The following is an 18820-nucleotide window of genomic DNA, read 5'->3' as shown; positions in this document are numbered from 1 at the left end:
TACACTAACAGTACTAACACTACATGGTACCATTCACTTCATTAACAACACTAACAAGATCAGCACCTGAACTACTAGCATACAAACACACACAAAACACAGAGCTTTCAATGTCACAAGCAGTTCTTCCCTAGGTGCTACTGCTAACACTCCTGACTCCTTCACCATTGGTTCTTCCCTAGGTGCTACCAGCCCAATATCCTTCATCTCAGAAGCTATTGCCTCCACTTTGGGAACCCCAGTGCTGTGCTCTCCATCACTTGCCAACAATGGAGCCAACAGTACTTCCCTAGCTAGCACCTTCAGATGCTCCTCATACTCATCTTCCCAGTAGAAAAAAAGGACAACCCGAATTCCTCTGCAGCCAAAATGAAATCAAGATCGAGATGCAGCTCACAGGCAACCAAGAACCAAACTTTCCAAACCCTAACTTACCTTATGGAAGGGGCAACAGTAAAAAAACTTGCCCTCGGCTGTGCTCCTGCGTTGAAACCCGCCGCACCACCCTCCGCCGGCTACAATCCGAGCATATGATGAGAGGGAGGTCAAGGTTGCGCCAATTCGGGACCGAGCCGATCCACTGTTGCGCCATGGAGGAGATCGACAGAGTCAAGGGTGCAGGCAAGGGCAGAGAGAATGAAGGGAGCAGGGGAGTCCAAGAGAGAGACAGTGACTGAGAGAGAGGGAAGGAGGATGCGGCGGCGGCTTTCTGCGTATTGGCAAAGAGACAGGCGGGCTGGCTGGGTATCATGTGTCGCTCACGTGACACAGCTGGGTCCACCCTGGACACGCCACATCAGCATAAACCTGCTTATTTGGCAACATTGACCTAGAGTGAACCAAAACTCAAGATTACTATACCACAAATGTATTTTCTAAATTTATGGACCTATCTGACACCCCTAAACAAATTTGTGGACCTAGACTGCATTTAATTCTATTGGCAATCTCATTGGGCCTCTTCTGGGCTGGTCCGATCGCTCGAGTGGTGGAGTGGACTGTGGAGAGGACTGGTGTTCGCTTCCATAGTCCGTTCCGTCGACGGCTCGACGCCTTCACTCCTCCGCGCGATCCAGCTTCACTCCTCCGCGCGATCCAGCGGAGCCGCCGCCGCCCGCCGGAATGGAACCGGAGCCTGATCAGCTAAAGGCCGCCGCCGGTGGGGGCCACCGCAAGCACCTCGCCATGATCGAACGCCTCTCCAAGCGCTCCTCCTCTGCCGGCGCCCCACCCTCCGATTCCTCTGACGCCTCGCCCGTCGAGGCCTTCCTTTCCCGCTTCGCCGGCGCCAAGCTCGCCGCGGAGTCAGCACTCACCGCCTGCCGCTCCTCTTCCAAAGACGACGCAACCGCATCTCTGGCGGCTGCTGCGGCCGCCATCGATGACATCGATCGCCTCATCGCCGAGGCGTCCCACGCGCTGCCCCCCTACGAGCTGCGCGCCGCCCTCGCCACCGCCGGCGACCTCCGCACGGCACACAGGGTCGCCGCCTCTGAGCTCCGTCCCAAGAAATCCTTCTCCTTCAGGAACAAGAACAGGAATCTTAAAAACCCGCCTCAGGATCATGTCACCGCATCGCCTCCGCAGCCACCTCCTCCGGAGCAGCCGAAGCCTAGTCTGGACGTGATCCTACCAGGGTTCGGGTTCCGGGGCAAGAACGGCGCCACCTTTGTGAAGGATCTGCGAGTCTCCAACGACAAGGATGGGGATTTCACGCTCGCGGATTTGGTTTCCTGCGAGGTCTATCTCAAGGGCAAATGCCGGGCTCTGTACATCCACAAGATGAGAGATTGCCGTGTGTTCGTTGGAGCTATTCTTGGTTCTGTGCTTATAGAGGACGTCCAAGGCTGCATATTTGTGATGGCAGCACACCAGATCAGGATTCATGAGGCGAGGGTGACAGATTTCTACTTGCGGGTGAGGAGTAGGCCTATCATTGAGGATTGCAGTGGTGTGAGATTTGCACCATATGCTTTGAATTATGAAGGAATTGAAGAAGATTTAAAGGACTCTGGACTTGAGGAGGAGACCGGTAATTGGGCTAATGTGGATGACTTCAAGTGGCTCAAGGCAATGCAGTCACCAAATTGGTGTTTGGTTCCAAAGGAAGAATGGTTGCAGACTGTCAACATTTCGGAGGTTCATGAACAGGAGGATGATAGCTGACCTGCTTTGGCAGGATTGCTGTCAGCTCTCATTTGGTTTGCTTCTATGGATTCATTAGTTTATTTAGTATGAACACAATTGTTAGTTCATCGTGTTAGTGTCATTTGATCATGTTATTGTCACTTAATTCTATCTATGATAATATTAGTGTGGACAATATGGAGTGACACTTGTTTTTATACTAAATATGATCAAGTATGAGGTGGTTACATGTTGTCAAAGTCAATTGAAATTCTATATAGTTCGGTTTGTCAACGTAGACTAATTATAGTAGATAATGAAAGAATTTACTAACAAATAAATACCAAAAGGACAACATAAAAGATTCAAATAATTTCAAACTAGACACCATAAGGTAGAGCATTCTGGATGTAAGCCACGTCACATGAAAATCATTTTGTATGCATGTAAACTTCTGACTCTTCATAAATCGTTGTCTTCTCCATGACTCCATTGGTGTTATCTTGTGCGGTGTGCATGCGTTTGTGGCTGCGACTGCGATCCCTGAGACTTCTATTGTTCAGCTTCTCATTTGTGGACTATATATTCAACTAGAAAGATTGGCGCGCTTCGCTGCACCCGTATGCTAAGAGCATGCATATTTGTTTGTTTAATTAGTCATGCTTAATTAGGCACTGAGCTAGATGGTGCATGCATATCGAGGCAGCCAGTTGTAGATGATGCCGCTCCTGGATGTTCTAGTTATGAGGAATCTTCATCCATCGTTGCTGATCTGAAGAAATTCAGAACTCAGCTGGTTGCCTTTGACAAAGCTTGGTGTGGTCATCTTTACCATTTTGTGTCATGGAAAGTAAAAGATGCTAAATCATTAGAGGACGACCTCATTAGGTCTGCATGCAAGCTTGAGCTGTCAATGATCCAAACATGCAAAATAACTAATGAAAGCGAATCAGATAACATTGGCGGTGATTTGAAGGCCATATGGAAAAAGGTATGGTTTGTCCAAACATGGAAAAATGTATATTTAGTGCCTATTCTTTCTTGGTCATTTTTTTTGCAATCAACCTTGGGGTTCATTAATTCATCAATTAAAATATAAGGATCAAGCTAAAATTTAACACTTTGTCCATTGATCTTTATGCCTCTTGTTGACATCTTCAATAGTGAACTATCTTTTGAATTAAGCTTTTGATCCTCATCCAGGTCATAGAAGACCTGAAACTTTAAGGGAGAGGATTCAACACCTGTGCGGTGAAGCTGGTATTGAACTGATGGGATCTGCTTTATTTGAACACGGCCAAAGCTCTTTGAAGCAAAGGAGAACAGGTGTTCTGTTGCAACTACAGTTGCAAAGGTAGCATCTCCTTCAGTTACATGTTCTTCAGGACAGTCTAATGTTTCTGAAACTGGGGAGAATTCTAACATGGATTCTGAAAAGACAAGTCCAGTTGTCAAATCTCTGGTTGGAGCTTCCTCTTCACCATTTGAAAGCAGCAAAGGAGGAAAGCTGATGAGTAACGCAGCACCAGAAAAAATGCCTACTAAAAATGAGCAAATAGTCAATGAGATACTCCATGATATACATGATTCTTTTGCTGAAATCTCTGATGGTACTGGTACCATTGAAGGTGATTTCAAGGTTAGCTCCAATCTTATTATACAGTTCAGCAGCACAAATAATATAAAATTTGCAATGTATATGATCAAAGTTTTTTTTAATCGGTCTTTAGGATATTTTTTTTGGGAAATTAACATATCTGAATTCAGGGTGTTGCTGGTGTATTTAACATACTTATTTTTCGTTGGGTCAAATGTCGTGTAATGTGCATTAAGAAACAAATGTACAGTTAGAATCCCTCTGTTTATTCTTTTGTTTGTTAATGATGTTAGAGTACCCCCAACACACACACACCCACGCGCGTGAACACATTGTCGCGCCACATGCACTGGCGCGACAAGGGAAGCCACGCTGGCGTAGATGGTTGACCGGAGCTGGCGTGGCGTAGCGTGGGTCCCGGGCTGTCGCGCCAGCGCCTCCTGCGCGACTGGGCTGTCACGCTAGGAGGGCTGGCTCGACAGGCCCATATAAGTGATGAGGACATCACTACTTCGTCGCATACAAGCCAAGGAGACGAGGAGGTCCAGCATGGATGTTCAATTCATCTTTTTCATGGTAGAGTCCCAGTCCAACTGAAGTTGGAGCCCATCTCGGGTTCCAGGACTAGTCTGCCTTAAACTGGTCACCCAGGACGCATCCGGACTCCGTTTTCGACGATCCACATATGGTTGGAAAGCTAATTTGGTAAGGAAGCCAATCCAAGTGGTCACGTCAAAAGACCTTCAGAATCAACGAGAATCGTCGAAACAAGTCAGCGTCTAGAATCTGTCAGGGTGCTGCAACATCATATTTTGGTCCGTTGAATCGTGTATCGTGTTTGGGCCCATTAGGGGGCGCGTCCAGGGGGGTGACGCCCAAGACACTATAATTAGCAGCCGTCGCTCTCCTTAGGGTTTGGGTTTTGTTTAGTTCTTGATTTCCTCGTGAAACAGATATCGTTTTGCTGCAACTGTGCCGCCAAGGCTGCTTGTTGTGAACCAGGGCCCCTGTTCTTGATCTTATTCGTCTGTGGCGATTAGTCCTTTCGAATAAAGACTTGATCTCTTTTTTGTTATCGCAAGCCTCATATTTATTTGCAATTTCAGATTACGTTCATCCTGTTCTTGCTTGTGTTCTCGATTCGCTTGCAGGAAAGCCTTCTCGGTGAGGTCAATCGTGTTCGCGTGGTTGATAACCAACGGAGCTATGGTGTAACGGTTGCAGGGGTCCGAATCAGTCTTGGTTCGAAGCCTAGATCGTAAACGTCGAGTCTCCACCAATCGACGCTATCATACCTTTCGGAAGATCGGACCTTGTCTACATCAATAAGGCCACGGCCCACCTCCTTTTTCCTCCCTCTCTTCTCTCTCCCTTCATTCTGGGAGAGCTCGAGGTAAGCTTATGTTGTTGTCTTCTCTCTCTTCTCTTCCTTCCATCCTCTATTTGCCTTTGATCAAGTTTACATTTGGATTTTAGGTTTCAATGGTCTCGTGCATGAGGTATGACTCCCTCACCTCTGTTTTTTTGTGTTTAGTTGATGTTTATATACTGCTCTGGTTTACACTGTTGTGTGCAATACTGGCTTTCGTTTGGTTGAATAAAAGTTGCTTTGGCTAATCACGTCTTGTCGGGTACCTTAGAACGGGGTACCCCGAGCGAACAATTAAAAGGGTCGCTAAAGTCCCATCAAAAAATAAAGCTAGAAGGTAAGCCGTGGGCCCCTCACTCGCCACAACCGAGCCCACTGGGCCCTCCTCCTCGCCTCGAGCCTCGTGCAGGAGGTCTCGGCATCCTGACATGAACTCTGCCTCGCGCGAGGCTCTCCACGGAAGGCCTCGGCAGGGGGCGCATTCTCCGTATCGCGTGAGGCCTCTCGCGGCATGCCTCGGCAAGGAGTCCGATCTCCGTCTCGCGCGAGGCCTCATTCTCCGTGTCGCTCAAGCCCGGCTCATCCGCAGCCCGTCGCCCCCGCCTCGACCGACCCTCCAGACAGCACGTCATGTCTCATTAATGCTTCAACCACTCCCATAATCTCAGCCGGACGACGGCTCAACGCCATAGAATGGCCGACGGACCTGAGGTCGCATCAGCGCCATACCGGCTGGGACAGGGCACGGCGGGGATTACCGACCACTGTGTCCTAACGCTGTGCCCACGATCAGCCGCCCACTCGAGGCCTCGACACTGTACACCAAGTCTCGGCTATCTTGGGGTTCGTGCCTGCCGAGACCCCTCCACTGCGGTGCATCCTCGGCACCGACCAAGTCTCGGCCTCGCACACAGTCCGTCCACAGTGGCTTGCACGTTCACCGCTGCACCCACTCCGAGGCAGTCCGGGGCTCCCGCGATGCACAGGATCGGATGGGACGACCACGCCGCCCAGTGCTCCAAGGACGGACCACTCCGACGACCAGCCGCCATAGGAACAGGCTACAGGGCCCGGACACGCCGCCTCTATTCACACGACACCGTATAGTTAGCTCATGTACTGTCCTTGTCCTCCCTTCAGGCTATAAAAGGAGAGGACTTGGGCCGTTTTGTGGGAGAGAGACCCGGTAACACATTGTAAACTGCATTTAATTCTATTGGCAATCTCATTGGGCCTCTTCTGGGCTGGTCCGATCGCTCGAGTGGTGGAGTGGACTGTGGAGAGGACTGGTGTTCGCTTCCATAGTCCGTTCCGTCGACGGCTCGACGCCTTCACTCCTCCGCGCGATCCAGCTTCACTCCTCCGCGCGATCCAGCGGAGCCGCCGCCGCCCGCCGGAATGGAACCGGAGCCTGATCAGCTAAAGGCCGCCGCCGGTGGGGGCCACCGCAAGCACCTCGCCATGATCGAACGCCTCTCCAAGCGCTCCTCCTCTGCCGGCGCCCCACCCTCCGATTCCTCTGACGCCTCGCCCGTCGAGGCCTTCCTTTCCCGCTTCGCCGGCGCCAAGCTCGCCGCGGAGTCAGCACTCACCGCCTGCCGCTCCTCTTCCGAAGACGACGCAACCGCATCTCTGGCGGCTGCTGCGGCCGCCATCGATGACATCGATCGCCTCATCGCCGAGGCGTCCCACGCGCTGCCCCCCTACGAGCTGCGCGCCGCCCTCGCCACCGCCGGCGACCTCCGCACGGCACACAGGGTCGCCGCCTCTGAGCTCCGTCCCAAGAAATCCTTCTCCTTCAGGAACAAGAACAGGAATCTTAAAAACCCGCCTCAGGATCATGTCACCGCATCGCCTCCGCAGCCACCTCCTCCGGAGCAGCCGAAGCCTAGTCTGGACGTGATCCTACCAGGGTTCGGGTTCCGGGGCAAGAACGGCGCCACCTTTGTGAAGGATCTGCGAGTCTCCAACGACAAGGATGGGGATTTCACGCTCGCGGATTTGGTTTCCTGCGAGGTCTATCTCAAGGGCAAATGCCGGGCTCTGTACATCCACAAGATGAGAGATTGCCGTGTGTTCGTTGGAGCTATTCTTGGTTCTGTGCTTATAGAGGACGTCCAAGGCTGCATATTTGTGATGGCAGCACACCAGATCAGGATTCATGAGGCGAGGGTGACAGATTTCTACTTGCGGGTGAGGAGTAGGCCTATCATTGAGGATTGCAGTGGTGTGAGATTTGCACCATATGCTTTGAATTATGAAGGAATTGAAGAAGATTTAAAGGACTCTGGACTTGAGGAGGAGACCGGTAATTGGGCTAATGTGGATGACTTCAAGTGGCTCAAGGCAATGCAGTCACCAAATTGGTGTTTGGTTCCAAAGGAAGAATGGTTGCAGACTGTCAACATTTCGGAGGTTCATGAACAGGAGGATGATAGCTGACCTGCTTTGGCAGGATTGCTGTCAGCTCTCATTTGGTTTGCTTCTATGGATTCATTAGTTTATTTAGTATGAACACAATTGTTAGTTCATCGTGTTAGTGTCATTTGATCATGTTATTGTCACTTAATTCTATCTATGATAATATTAGTGTGGACAATATGGAGTGACACTTGTTTTTATACTAAATATGATCAAGTATGAGGTGGTTACATGTTGTCAAAGTCAATTGAAATTCTATATAGTTCGGTTTGTCAACGTAGACTAATTATAGTAGATAATGAAAGAATTTACTAACAAATAAATACCAAAAGGACAACATAAAAGATTCAAATAATTTCAAACTAGACACCATAAGGTAGAGCATTCTGGATGTAAGCCACGTCACATGAAAATCATTTTGTATGCATGTAAACTTCTGACTCTTCATAAATCGTTGTCTTCTCCATGACTCCATTGGTGTTATCTTGTGCGGTGTGCATGCGTTTGTGGCTGCGACTGCGATCCCTGAGACTTCTATTGTTCAGCTTCTCATTTGTGGACTATATATTCAACTAGAAAGATTGGCGCGCTTCGCTGCACCCGTATGCTAAGAGCATGCATATTTGTTTGTTTAATTAGTCATGCTTAATTAGGCACTGAGCTAGATGGTGCATGCATATCGAGGCAGCCAGTTGTAGATGATGCCGCTCCTGGATGTTCTAGTTATGAGGAATCTTCATCCATCGTTGCTGATCTGAAGAAATTCAGAACTCAGCTGGTTGCCTTTGACAAAGCTTGGTGTGGTCATCTTTACCATTTTGTGTCATGGAAAGTAAAAGATGCTAAATCATTAGAGGACGACCTCATTAGGTCTGCATGCAAGCTTGAGCTGTCAATGATCCAAACATGCAAAATAACTAATGAAAGCGAATCAGATAACATTGGCGGTGATTTGAAGGCCATATGGAAAAAGGTATGGTTTGTCCAAACATGGAAAAATGTATATTTAGTGCCTATTCTTTCTTGGTCATTTTTTTTGCAATCAACCTTGGGGTTCATTAATTCATCTATTAAAATATAAGGATCAAGCTAAAATTTAACACTTTGTCCATTGATCTTTATGCCTCTTGTTGACATCTTCAATAGTGAACTATCTTTTGAATTAAGCTTTTGATCCTCATCCAGGTCATAGAAGACCTGAAACTTTAAGGGAGAGGATTCAACACCTGTGCGGTGAAGCTGGTATTGAACTGATGGGATCTGCTTTATTTGAACACGGCCAAAGCTCTTTGAAGCAAAGGAGAACAGGTGTTCTGTTGCAACTACAGTTGCAAAGGTAGCATCTCCTTCAGTTACATGTTCTTCAGGACAGTCTAATGTTTCTGAAACTGGGGAGAATTCTAACATGGATTCTGAAAAGACAAGTCCAGTTGTCAAATCTCTGGTTGGAGCTTCCTCTTCACCATTTGAAAGCAGCAAAGGAGGAAAGCTGATGAGTAACGCAGCACCAGAAAAAATGCCTACTAAAAATGAGCAAATAGTCAATGAGATACTCCATGATATACATGATTCTTTTGCTGAAATCTCTGATGGTACTGGTACCATTGAAGGTGATTTCAAGGTTAGCTCCAATCTTATTATACAGTTCAGCAGCACGAATAATATAAAATTTGCAATGTATATGATCAAAGTTTTTTTTAATCGGTCTTTAGGATATTTTTTTTGGGAAATTAACATATCTGAATTCAGGGTGTTGCTGATGTATTTAACATACTTATTTTTCGTTGGGTCAAATGTCGTGTAATGTGCATTAAGAAACAAATGTACAGTTAGAATCCCTCTGTTTATTCTTTTGTTTGTTAATGATGTTAGAGTACCCCCAACACACACACACCCACGCGCGTGAACACATTGTCGCGCCACATGCACTGGCGCGACAAGGGAAGCCACGCTGGCGTAGATGGTTGACCGGAGCTGGCGTGGCGTAGCGTGGGTCCCGGGCTGTCGTGCCAGCGCCTCCTGCGCGACTGGGCTGTCACGCTAGGAGGGCTGGCTCGACAGGCCCATATAAGTGATGAGGACATCACTACTTCGTCGCATACAAGCCAAGGAGACGAGGAGGTCCAGCATGGACGTTCAATTCATCTTTTTCATGGTAGAGTCCCAGTCCAACTGAAGTTGGAGCCCATCTCGGGTTCCAGGACTAGTCTGCCTTAAACTGGTCACCCAGGACGCATCCGGACTCCGTTTTCGACGATCCAGCATATGGTTGGAAAGCTAATTTGGTAAGGAAGCCAATCCAAGTGGTCACGTCAAAAGACCTTCAGAATCAACGAGAATCGTCGAAACAAGTCAGCGTCTAGAATCTGTCAGGGTGCTGCAACATCATATTTTGGTCCGTTCGAATCGTGTATCGTGTTTGGGCCCATTAGGGGGCGCGTCCAGGGGGGTGACGCCCAAGACACTATAATTAGCAGCCGTCGCTCTCCTTAGGGTTTGGGTTTTGTTTAGTTCTTGATTTCCTCGTGAAACAGATATCGTTTTGCTGCAACTGTGCCACCAAGGCTGCTTGCTGTGAACCAGGGCCCCTGTTCTTGATCTTATTCGTCTGTGGCGATTAGTCCTTTCGAATAAAGACTTGATCTCTTTTTTGTTATCGCAAGCCTCATATTTATTTGCAATTTCAGATTACGTTCATCCTGTTCTTGCTTGTGTTCTCGATTCGCTTGCAGGAAAAGCCTTCTCGGTGAGGTCAATCGTGTTCGCGTGGTTGATAACCAACGGAGCTATGGTGTAACGGTTGTAGGGGTCCGAATCAGTCTTGGTTCGAAGCCTAGATCGTAAACGTCGAGTCTCCACCAATCGACGCTATCATACCTTTCGGAAGATCGGACCTTGTCTACATCAATAAGGCCACGGCCCACCTCCTTTTTCCTCCCTCTCTTCTCTCTCCCTTCATTCTGGGAGAGCTCGAGGTAAGCTTATGTTGTTGTCTTCTCTCTCTTCTCTTCCTTCCATCCTCTATTTGCCTTTGATCAAGTTTACATTTGGATTTTAGGTTTCAATGGTCTCGTGCATGAGGTATGACTCCCTCACCTCTGTTTTTTTGTGTTTAGTTGATGTTTATATACTGCTCTGGTTTACACTGTTGTGTGCAATACTGGCTTTCGTTTGGTTGAATAAAAGTTGCTTTGGCTAATCACGTCTTGTCGGGTACCTTAGAACGGGGTACCCCGAGCGAACAATTAAAAGGGTCGCTAAAGTCCCATCAAAAAATAAAGCTAGAAGGTAAGCCGTGGGCCCCTCACTCGCCACAACCGAGCCCACTGGGCCCTCCTCCTCGCCTCGAGCCTCGTGCAGGAGGTCTCGGCATCCTGACATGAACTCTGCCTCGCGCGAGGCTCTCCACGGAAGGCCTCGGCAGGGGGCGCATTCTCCGTATCGCGTGAGGCCTCTCGCGGCATGCCTCGGCAAGGAGTCCGATCTCCGTCTCGCGCGAGGCCTCATTCTCCGTGTCGCTCAAGCCCGGCTCATCCGCAGCCCGTCGCCCCCGCCTCGACCGACCCTCCAGACAGCACGTCATGTCTCATTAATGCTTCAACCACTCCCATAATCTCAGCCGGACGACGGCTCAACGCCATAGAATGGCCGACGGGACCTGAGGTCGCATCAGCGCCATACCGGCTGGGACAGGGCACGGCGGGGATTACCGACCACTGTGTCCTAACGCTGTGCCCACGATCAGCCGCCCACTCGAGGCCTCGACACTGTACACCAAAGTCTCGGCTATCTTGGGGTTCGTGCCTGCCGAGACCCCTCCACTGCGGTGCATCCTCGGCACCGACCAAGTCTCGGCCTCGCACACAGTCCATCCACAGTGGCTTGCACGTTCACCGCTGCACCCACTCCGAGGCAGTCCCGGGGCTCCCGCGATGCACAGGATCGGATGGGACGACCACGCCGCCCTAATGCTCCAAGGACGGACCACTCCGACGACCAGGCCGCCATAGGAATAGGCTACAGGGCCCGGACACGCCGCCTCTATTCACACGACACCGTATAGTTAGCTCATGTACTGTCCTTGTCCTCCCTTCAGGCTATAAAAGGAGAGGACTTGGGCCATTTTGTGGGAGAGAGACCCGGTAACACATTGTAACACACGCACACATCCCAGCCGCCTGAGAACAACGTCTCAAGCGGCCCACACGACGCCTTGCCGAGACCTGGGACTAGCTTCCTCTCTCACCTAGCTTGTAACCCCCTACTACGAGCACTTCGGTGCAAGGAATACACGATCGATCTCTCAGACTGGACGTAGGGCATCGATTGCCTGAACCAGTATAAACCTTGTGTCTCTTTGTATCACCATCTGGGATTGGGAACACGCAGAACAAATTCACTGGTTGGTTGAGGACCCCTCGGTTCGAAACACCGACAGTTGGCGCGCCAGGTAGGGGCCTCTGCGTGTTAGTTTCGTCATCCCAGTAGGTTCCGGATGGCAGACCCCGCACGACCATTGTGTCTCGGCACCGTGGTTTAGTTCGGGAGCCTAGAGTTCATGTCTCTAGGGCATGAGTACGACATGGTACTCCTCACTCCTCGAGCCCCACCGTCCGACGATGAAGTTACGCACCGGCAGCCTAGGCGCAAGCGGCGCTCGGGCGGCCGCTCTCGCCGCGCTCAGCCAGGCATGACGCGAGCAAGACCACCCCGACGCTACGCGAATCTAGGGCGGCACGCCACTCCCCGCTGATATCCTACGACCAGCTGTTGGCACAGGGTCCCTGGCTGGGGACCTGTCTAGCCTAAGCTTGGACTAAAGGAAAATCGCCGGTGGCACGCGGCGATGTCCAGTCGTCAAGCTCCGCTCCACCACTCCCTGAAGAACCGACCCCAGCGGAGCAGAATCTAGCGACGGCACCATCCCCATACCCCTTTGGGTTGAGAAATGCCGCCGCCTCTTACGCCTACGCTTACACTGCCGCTCACAAGGATCCCTCGGAACGCCGCCAGCGCTTCGCTTTCGACCTGAGCACCCACGCTGACTCCTCGGATGAGGACGAGGCATGGCCCGAAGTGGATTTCTCCGGACTCCACGACCCTGGGGCTTTACGCCAGTTCTTGGCTACAAGCGACTACTGCTTCGGCTACTCCGACTCCGACGATGAAGGCACCTACGACCCCACTCGTGAGTGTTTTCACGTCGGGCTCGGGATGCCGAGGGTGGGCGAAGAGGACGAGGGGGCAGGTAGCCGTTCCCCGCTTCGCCCAGGTGCGGGCACCGCCACACTTCCATGCGCCGTCCTGCCGGCCGCACGAAATGAGAACGTCGCTCTTGCGCGACCCCAGTGCCTAGACCTAGAATAGCTCCGTGAGCTCCAGGCCAAGGTCGAACAAGACCAACTCCTTCTGTAGCAGCTTCGAGACTCTCGAACAGGAACAGCGAGGTCGCGGCTGAAGGCGGGGGAGCCCGACGGAGGGCCCACTGATGTGCATCACCGCATCCATGACGACGAAGGGAGTGAGCAACCCCCAGTCTTCAATCGCGCTAGCCAGAACATTGCGGCTGCGGCAATGCTGGTCCGCGCAATGCCTGAGCCTTCTACCACAGAGGGGCGGCGGGTCCGCGGCGAGCTCCGGGATCTCCTAGAGACCGCCGTGGTTTAGCAGGCCGAGAGTTCCACCTCCCGACGACACGGGGGCGCCTCGAACCTGCCCACGGCACCGCCTCGGCAGGACAGGGAAGCCCAGGCTCGTCCCGAGCCCGACCGAGCGCCGATAGCCCACAAGGTCCCCGTGCTTCTGGACCGCCTCGGCAATCGACACGAGGTACAGAAGAGACCATGAGGTGGTCAGCAAGCGACGACGCCACGACAACGAGGGGCCTGCTCGGGGCTACCACCCACACCGAGGTGGTCGCTACGACAGCGGGGAGGACCGCAGTCCTTCCCCTGAACCGCCAGGCCCCCGGGTCTTCAGCAGGGCCATCCGCGCTGCTCTTTTCCCCGCCCGGTTTCGGCGACCAGCCAATCTCTCGAAGTATAACGGCGAGACCAACCCTGAACTCTGGCTTGCCGATTACCGCCTAGCTTGCCTAGCTAGGTGGCGTGGACGATGACCTGCTCATCATCCGCAACCTCCCCTTGCTCTTATCAGACTCAGCGCGAGCCTGGCTCGAGCACCTTCCTCCCTCGCAAATCCACGACTGGCGTGACTTGGTTAGGATCTTCGTCGGGAACTTCTAGGGCACAAACGTGCGCCCTAGGAACTCCTGGGATCTTAAGAGCTGTCGCCAGAAGCCGGACGAGTCTCTCCGAGACTTCATCTGGTGCTTCTCCAAACAGTGCACCGAGTTGCCCAGCGTCGGCGACTCGGAGATCGTCCAGGCTTTCCTCTCCGGCACCTCTTGTTAGGACTTGGTTCGAGAGTTAGGTCGGAACGTGCCGCGCTCTGTTGCCGCGCTCCTCGACATCGCCACCAGCTTTGCCTCGGGTGAAGAGGCTGTTGGAGCCATCTTCCCTGACATCGACACCAAGGGTAAGCGGAGGGACGAGGCCCCCGAGGCCTCAGCCTCCCACCTCCCCAAGAGAAAGAAAAAGGGGCGCCTGGGGAAGCAGGAGGTCCTGGAGGCTGATCTGGTCACGGCCGCAGAACGCAAGAACCCCTGAGGCTTCAAAGGCCCTAGGCCCTTCGACAACATGCTCAAGAAACCCTGCCCTTACCACCAGGGCCCAGTCAAGCACGCTCTCGAGGATTGCACCATGCTGTGGCGTTACTATGCCAGGCTTGGGCTCCCCGACGACTGACGCTAAGCAGAAGGGCGTCGGCGGCCGGGACGAAGACAAGGACGATGGGTTCCCCAAGGTACGCAACGCCTTCATGATCTTCGGTGGGCCCTCAGCATGCCTTACGGCACGGCAGCGCAAGAGGGAATGCCGAGAAGTCTTCTCGATCAAGGTGGCCACCCCCAGTACCTCGACTGGTCTTGAGAGGCGATCACCTTCGATCAAGATGACCACCCTGACCATGTTCCGAATCCCAGGGCAGTACCCACTGGTTGTCGACCCGATCATCGGCAACACCTGACTCTCTAAGGTGTTGATGGACGGAGGCAGCGGCCTCAACATCCTCTACGCCAACACCCTGGAGCTCTTGGAGATCGACCGGTCGCGGCTCCGAGGCGACATCGCACCTTTCCACGGCGTCGTGCTAGGGAAGCACACGCGACCCCTCGGGCGCATCGACCTTTCCGTCTGCTTCGGCACCCCCTCCAACTACCTCAAGGAAGTCCTTACCTTTGAGGTAGTCAGGTTCGGGGGAGCCTACCATGCCATTCTGGGGCAGCCATGCTATGCCAAGTTCATGGCAGTCCCCAACTATACCTACCTCAAGCTCAAGATGCCAGGCCCCAGCGGTATCATCACGATTGAGTCCACATACGAACATGCATACGACTGCGACGTTGAGTGCATCGAGTACGCCGAGGCTCTTGCGGAGGCCGAGACCCTCATCGCCCACCTCGACCAACTCAGTGGCGAGGCGCCTGACTCCAAGCGTCGCACGTGGGGCGTTCGAGCCCGACGAGGCCATCAAACTCATCCCTGTCGACCCTGCCTACCCCGACGATCGAGCACTAAGGATCAGCGCCACCCTCGACATCAAATAGGAAGCCGTGCTCGTCGACTTTCTCCGTGCGAACGCCGACATATTTGCATGGAGTCCCTCGGACATGCCGGCATACCGAGGGAGGTCGCCGAGCACGCCCTGGACATCCGGGCCGGATCTAGACCGGTGAGGCAACGCCTGCGCCGCTTTGACGAGGAAAAGCGCAGGGCCATTGGAGAGGAGGTACAGAAACTCTTGGCGGCCAGGATTCATCAAAGAAGTGTCCCACCCAGAGTGGTTGGCTAACCCCGTGTTAGTCAAGAAGAAAAACGGGAAATGGAGGATATGCGTAGACTACACCGGTTTGAACAAAGCCTGTCCAAAAGTCCCCTTTCCATTGCCCTGAATCGATCAAATCATTGATTCCACTGCAGGGTGCGAGACCCTGTCCTTCCTTGATGCATATTCTGGTTACCACCAAATCAAGATGAAAGAGTCCGACCAGCTCGCGACTTCTTTCGTCGCACCATTCGGCATGTACTGCTACGTGATGATGCCCTTCGGCCTCAGAAACGCAGGTGCCACGTACCAGCGGTGCATGACCTAGGTCTTTGGCGACAACATTGGGCAGACCGTCGAAGCCTACGTAGACGACATCGTGGTCAAGACCAGAAAGGCTGAGGGTCTCGTCGATGACTTGAGGATAACCTTCAAATGCCTTAGAGAGAAGGGCATCAAGCTCAATCCCGAGAAGTGTGTGTTCGGGGTCCCCCGAGGCATGCTCTTGGGATTCATAGTCTTGGAACGCGGCATTGAAGCCAACCCAGAGAAGGTCTCAGCCATAACCGGCATGGGACTAATCAGAGACCTCAAGGGAGTACAGAGGGTCATGGGATGCCTTGCGGCCCTGAGCCGCTTCATCTCGCGCCTCGGCGAAAAAGAATTGCCTCTGTACCGACTCTTGAGAAAATCCGAGCGTTTTTCTTGGACTCCCGAGGCCGAAGAAGCCCTCGACAGACTCAAAGCACTGCTCACGAATCCTCCCGTCCTGATACCCCCAGCCATGGACGAGGCCCTCTTACTCTACGTTGCCGCAACGACCCAAGTGGTCAGCGCTGCCGTAGTGGTAGAGAGGCAAGAGGAGGGACATACTCTGCCCACCCAACGACCTGTTTATTTCATCAGCGAGGTGCTCTTCGAGACCAAAGCACGCTACCCCCACATCTAGAAGCTGGTCTACGTCGTGGTCCTGGCCCGGCACAAACTGCGTCACTACTTCGAGTCACACCTAGTGACTGTGGTATCATCTTTCCCCCTAGGCGAGATAGTTCATAGCCGGGAGGCCTCGGGCAGGATAGCCAAGTGGGCTATTCGAGCTTATGGGGGAAACCCTGACCTTTGCGCCTCGAAAGGCGATCAAGTCTTAGGTCTTAGCCGATTTCGTGGCTGAATGGACAGATACCCAACTGCCACCTGCTCAAATTCAGACGGAGTGCTGGACCCTGTACTTCGACGGATCCCTGATGAAGACTGGGGCAGGCGCGGGTCTGCTCTTCATTTCGTCCCTCGGAGTACACATGCGCTACATGGTACGGCTCCACTTCGCCGCCTCCAACAACGTGGCCGAATACGAGGCCCTCATCAACGGCCTACAAGTCACCATCGAACTTGGGGCACGGCGCCTCGACGTCCGAGGCGACTCGCGGCTCGTCATAGATCAAGTGATGGAGTCAAACTACCTCGACCCCAAAATGGAGGCTTACTGCAAGTTGGTACGACGCCTAGAAGACAAGTTCAACGGTCTCGAACTAAATCACGTCAGCGCGGAAGTACAACGAGGCCGCCGACGAGCTGGCAAAGATGGCCTCGGCACGGGCCCTGGTCCCCCCGAACATCTTCACCAGAGACCTCCACAAACCTTCCATTGGCTACACCTCGGCAACAGAGGAGGGCCCACCTGTGGAACCCACGGCAAAGCTCGACGCCCCCTCTACTGCCGAGGCCCCCTCGACCGAGCCCTGAGGTCATGGAAGTCAACGCCTAGCCTCCGCAGACTGATCAGGACGTGGATTGGCGAATCCCGTTCCTCGATTGGCTTGATCGGGGGGAGCTTCCTGACGACTAGAACCGAAGCGCGATGGCTTGCACGCCAAGCCAAGACCTACGCCCTCTACAATGACGAATTGTACAGGCGAAGTCCCTCAGGTGTCCTCCAATGGTGTATCAGTGCCGAGGCGGGCCAAGCCCTGCTTTGGGACTTACACGTAGGCGCCTTTGGGCACCATGCGGCGCCTCAGGCGCTCGTAGGGAACGCTTTCCGCCAAGGGTTCTACTGGCCGACGGTGGTCGCCGACGCTACCAAGCTAGTACTCTCCTGCGAAGAATGCTAGTACTATGCTCGGCAGACACATCTCCCGGCCCTGGCCCTGCAAACCATCCCCATCACATGGCCGTTCGCCGTGTGGGGGCTCGACATGGTCGGGCCTCTACAAAAGGCCCCCGGGGGCTACACCCATCTACTGGTATCAATCGATAAGTTCTCCAAATGGATTGAGGCTTGTCCGATCAATCGAATAAAATCCAAGCAGGCGGTGTTGTTCTTCACTGACATTATCCACAGGTTTGGGGTCCCCAACACCATCATCACCGACAACAGGACACAGTTCACCGGCAAAAAGTTCCTGACGTTTTACGACGACCACCACATCCGTGTGGCCTGGTCGGCCGTAGGACACCCAAGGACCAACGGCCAAGTAGAGCGTGCCAACGGCATGATCCTACAAGGCCTCAAGCCAAGGATTCACAACCGGTTGAAAAAGTTTGGCAAGAAATGGCTCACCGAACTCCCGTCGGTCATCTGGAGCCTGAGGAACACTCCAAGCCGAGCCACGGGATTCACGCCTTTCTTCCTAGTCTATGGGGCCGAGGCCATCCTCCCCACCGACTTGGAATATGGTTCTCCAAGGCTGCAAGCCTATAACGAACAAAGTAACCGCACCACCCGAGAGGACGCCCTTGATCAACTGGAGGAAGCCCAAGACGTCGCGCTACTACACTCGGCCAAATACCAGCAGAGCCTACGGCGCTATCAGGCCCAACGCGTCCGAGGCCGAGACTTGAAGGTAGGCGACCTGGTGTTGAGGCTAGCACAGAGCAACAAGGGTCGCCACAAGCTGACCCCGCCATGGGAAGGACCGTACATCATCGCCCAAGTGCTGAAGCCCAGGACCTACAAGCTAGCCAATGAGAAGGGCGAAGTCTTCACCAACGCTTGGAACATAGAACAGCTACGTCGCTTTTATCCCTAAATTTCCAAGCATTGTATATGTCGTTTCTCGAAATACAATTAAAAAGCGTTCTTTAGTTGGTCTAATTTTTTCGAGAAACCCCCCGAGCCCATCGTAGGCCTCGGCAATACAGTAACATAGCAAGGGAGACTCGGTTCTGCCTTGGCAGAACCAAGCCTCCCTCGAGGGCTAGATAGGGGACCCCCCTAGGTGTCCCCTAGGTCCCACGCATCATTCTTCAGTTGTTTTTCGCAAAAATTCCTACGCCAAGTCCCTAGCAGGCTCTGACGAATCAGCTATAAAAACTCCTCGTACCAAGGTCTGTTTCCTAAGCAAGAGGCCGGTAGAGTCGTGAGACGGCCTACGCCCCCGGGCTATGGCACTCCCTCACTACCTCTCGCTCAAGGGACGGCT

General features: G+C 52.9%; 2 protein-coding genes across 2 annotated transcripts; both read left to right on the top strand.

Annotated features, from left to right (window-relative positions):
- The first annotated feature begins 930 nt into the window (after window positions 1–930).
- LOC136551493 (tubulin-folding cofactor C-like) lies at window positions 931–3855 on the top strand. Its single transcript, XM_066543040.1, has 2 exons — window positions 931–2201; window positions 3331–3855. Exon 1 carries the CDS (start codon window positions 1123–1125, stop codon window positions 2164–2166), a length of 1044 nt encoding a protein of 347 aa, XP_066399137.1. The 5' UTR covers window positions 931–1122; the 3' UTR covers window positions 2167–2201; window positions 3331–3855.
- Window positions 3856–6343: 2488 nt separating this feature from the next.
- LOC136551492 (tubulin-folding cofactor C-like) lies at window positions 6344–9059 on the top strand. The gene is made up of 2 exons (XM_066543039.1): window positions 6344–7570; window positions 8700–9059. Exon 1 carries the CDS (start codon window positions 6492–6494, stop codon window positions 7533–7535), a length of 1044 nt encoding a protein of 347 aa, XP_066399136.1. The 5' UTR covers window positions 6344–6491; the 3' UTR covers window positions 7536–7570; window positions 8700–9059.
- Window positions 9060–18820: the final 9761 nt, after the last annotated feature.

Source organism: Miscanthus floridulus, chromosome 4, assembly GCF_019320115.1.
Source record: "Miscanthus floridulus cultivar M001 chromosome 4, ASM1932011v1, whole genome shotgun sequence".
Classification (NCBI taxonomy): domain Eukaryota; kingdom Viridiplantae; phylum Streptophyta; class Magnoliopsida; order Poales; family Poaceae; genus Miscanthus; species Miscanthus floridulus.
The sequence above is the reverse complement of the archived record's forward strand: the minus strand, read 5'-3'. Positions and strand labels throughout refer to the sequence as shown.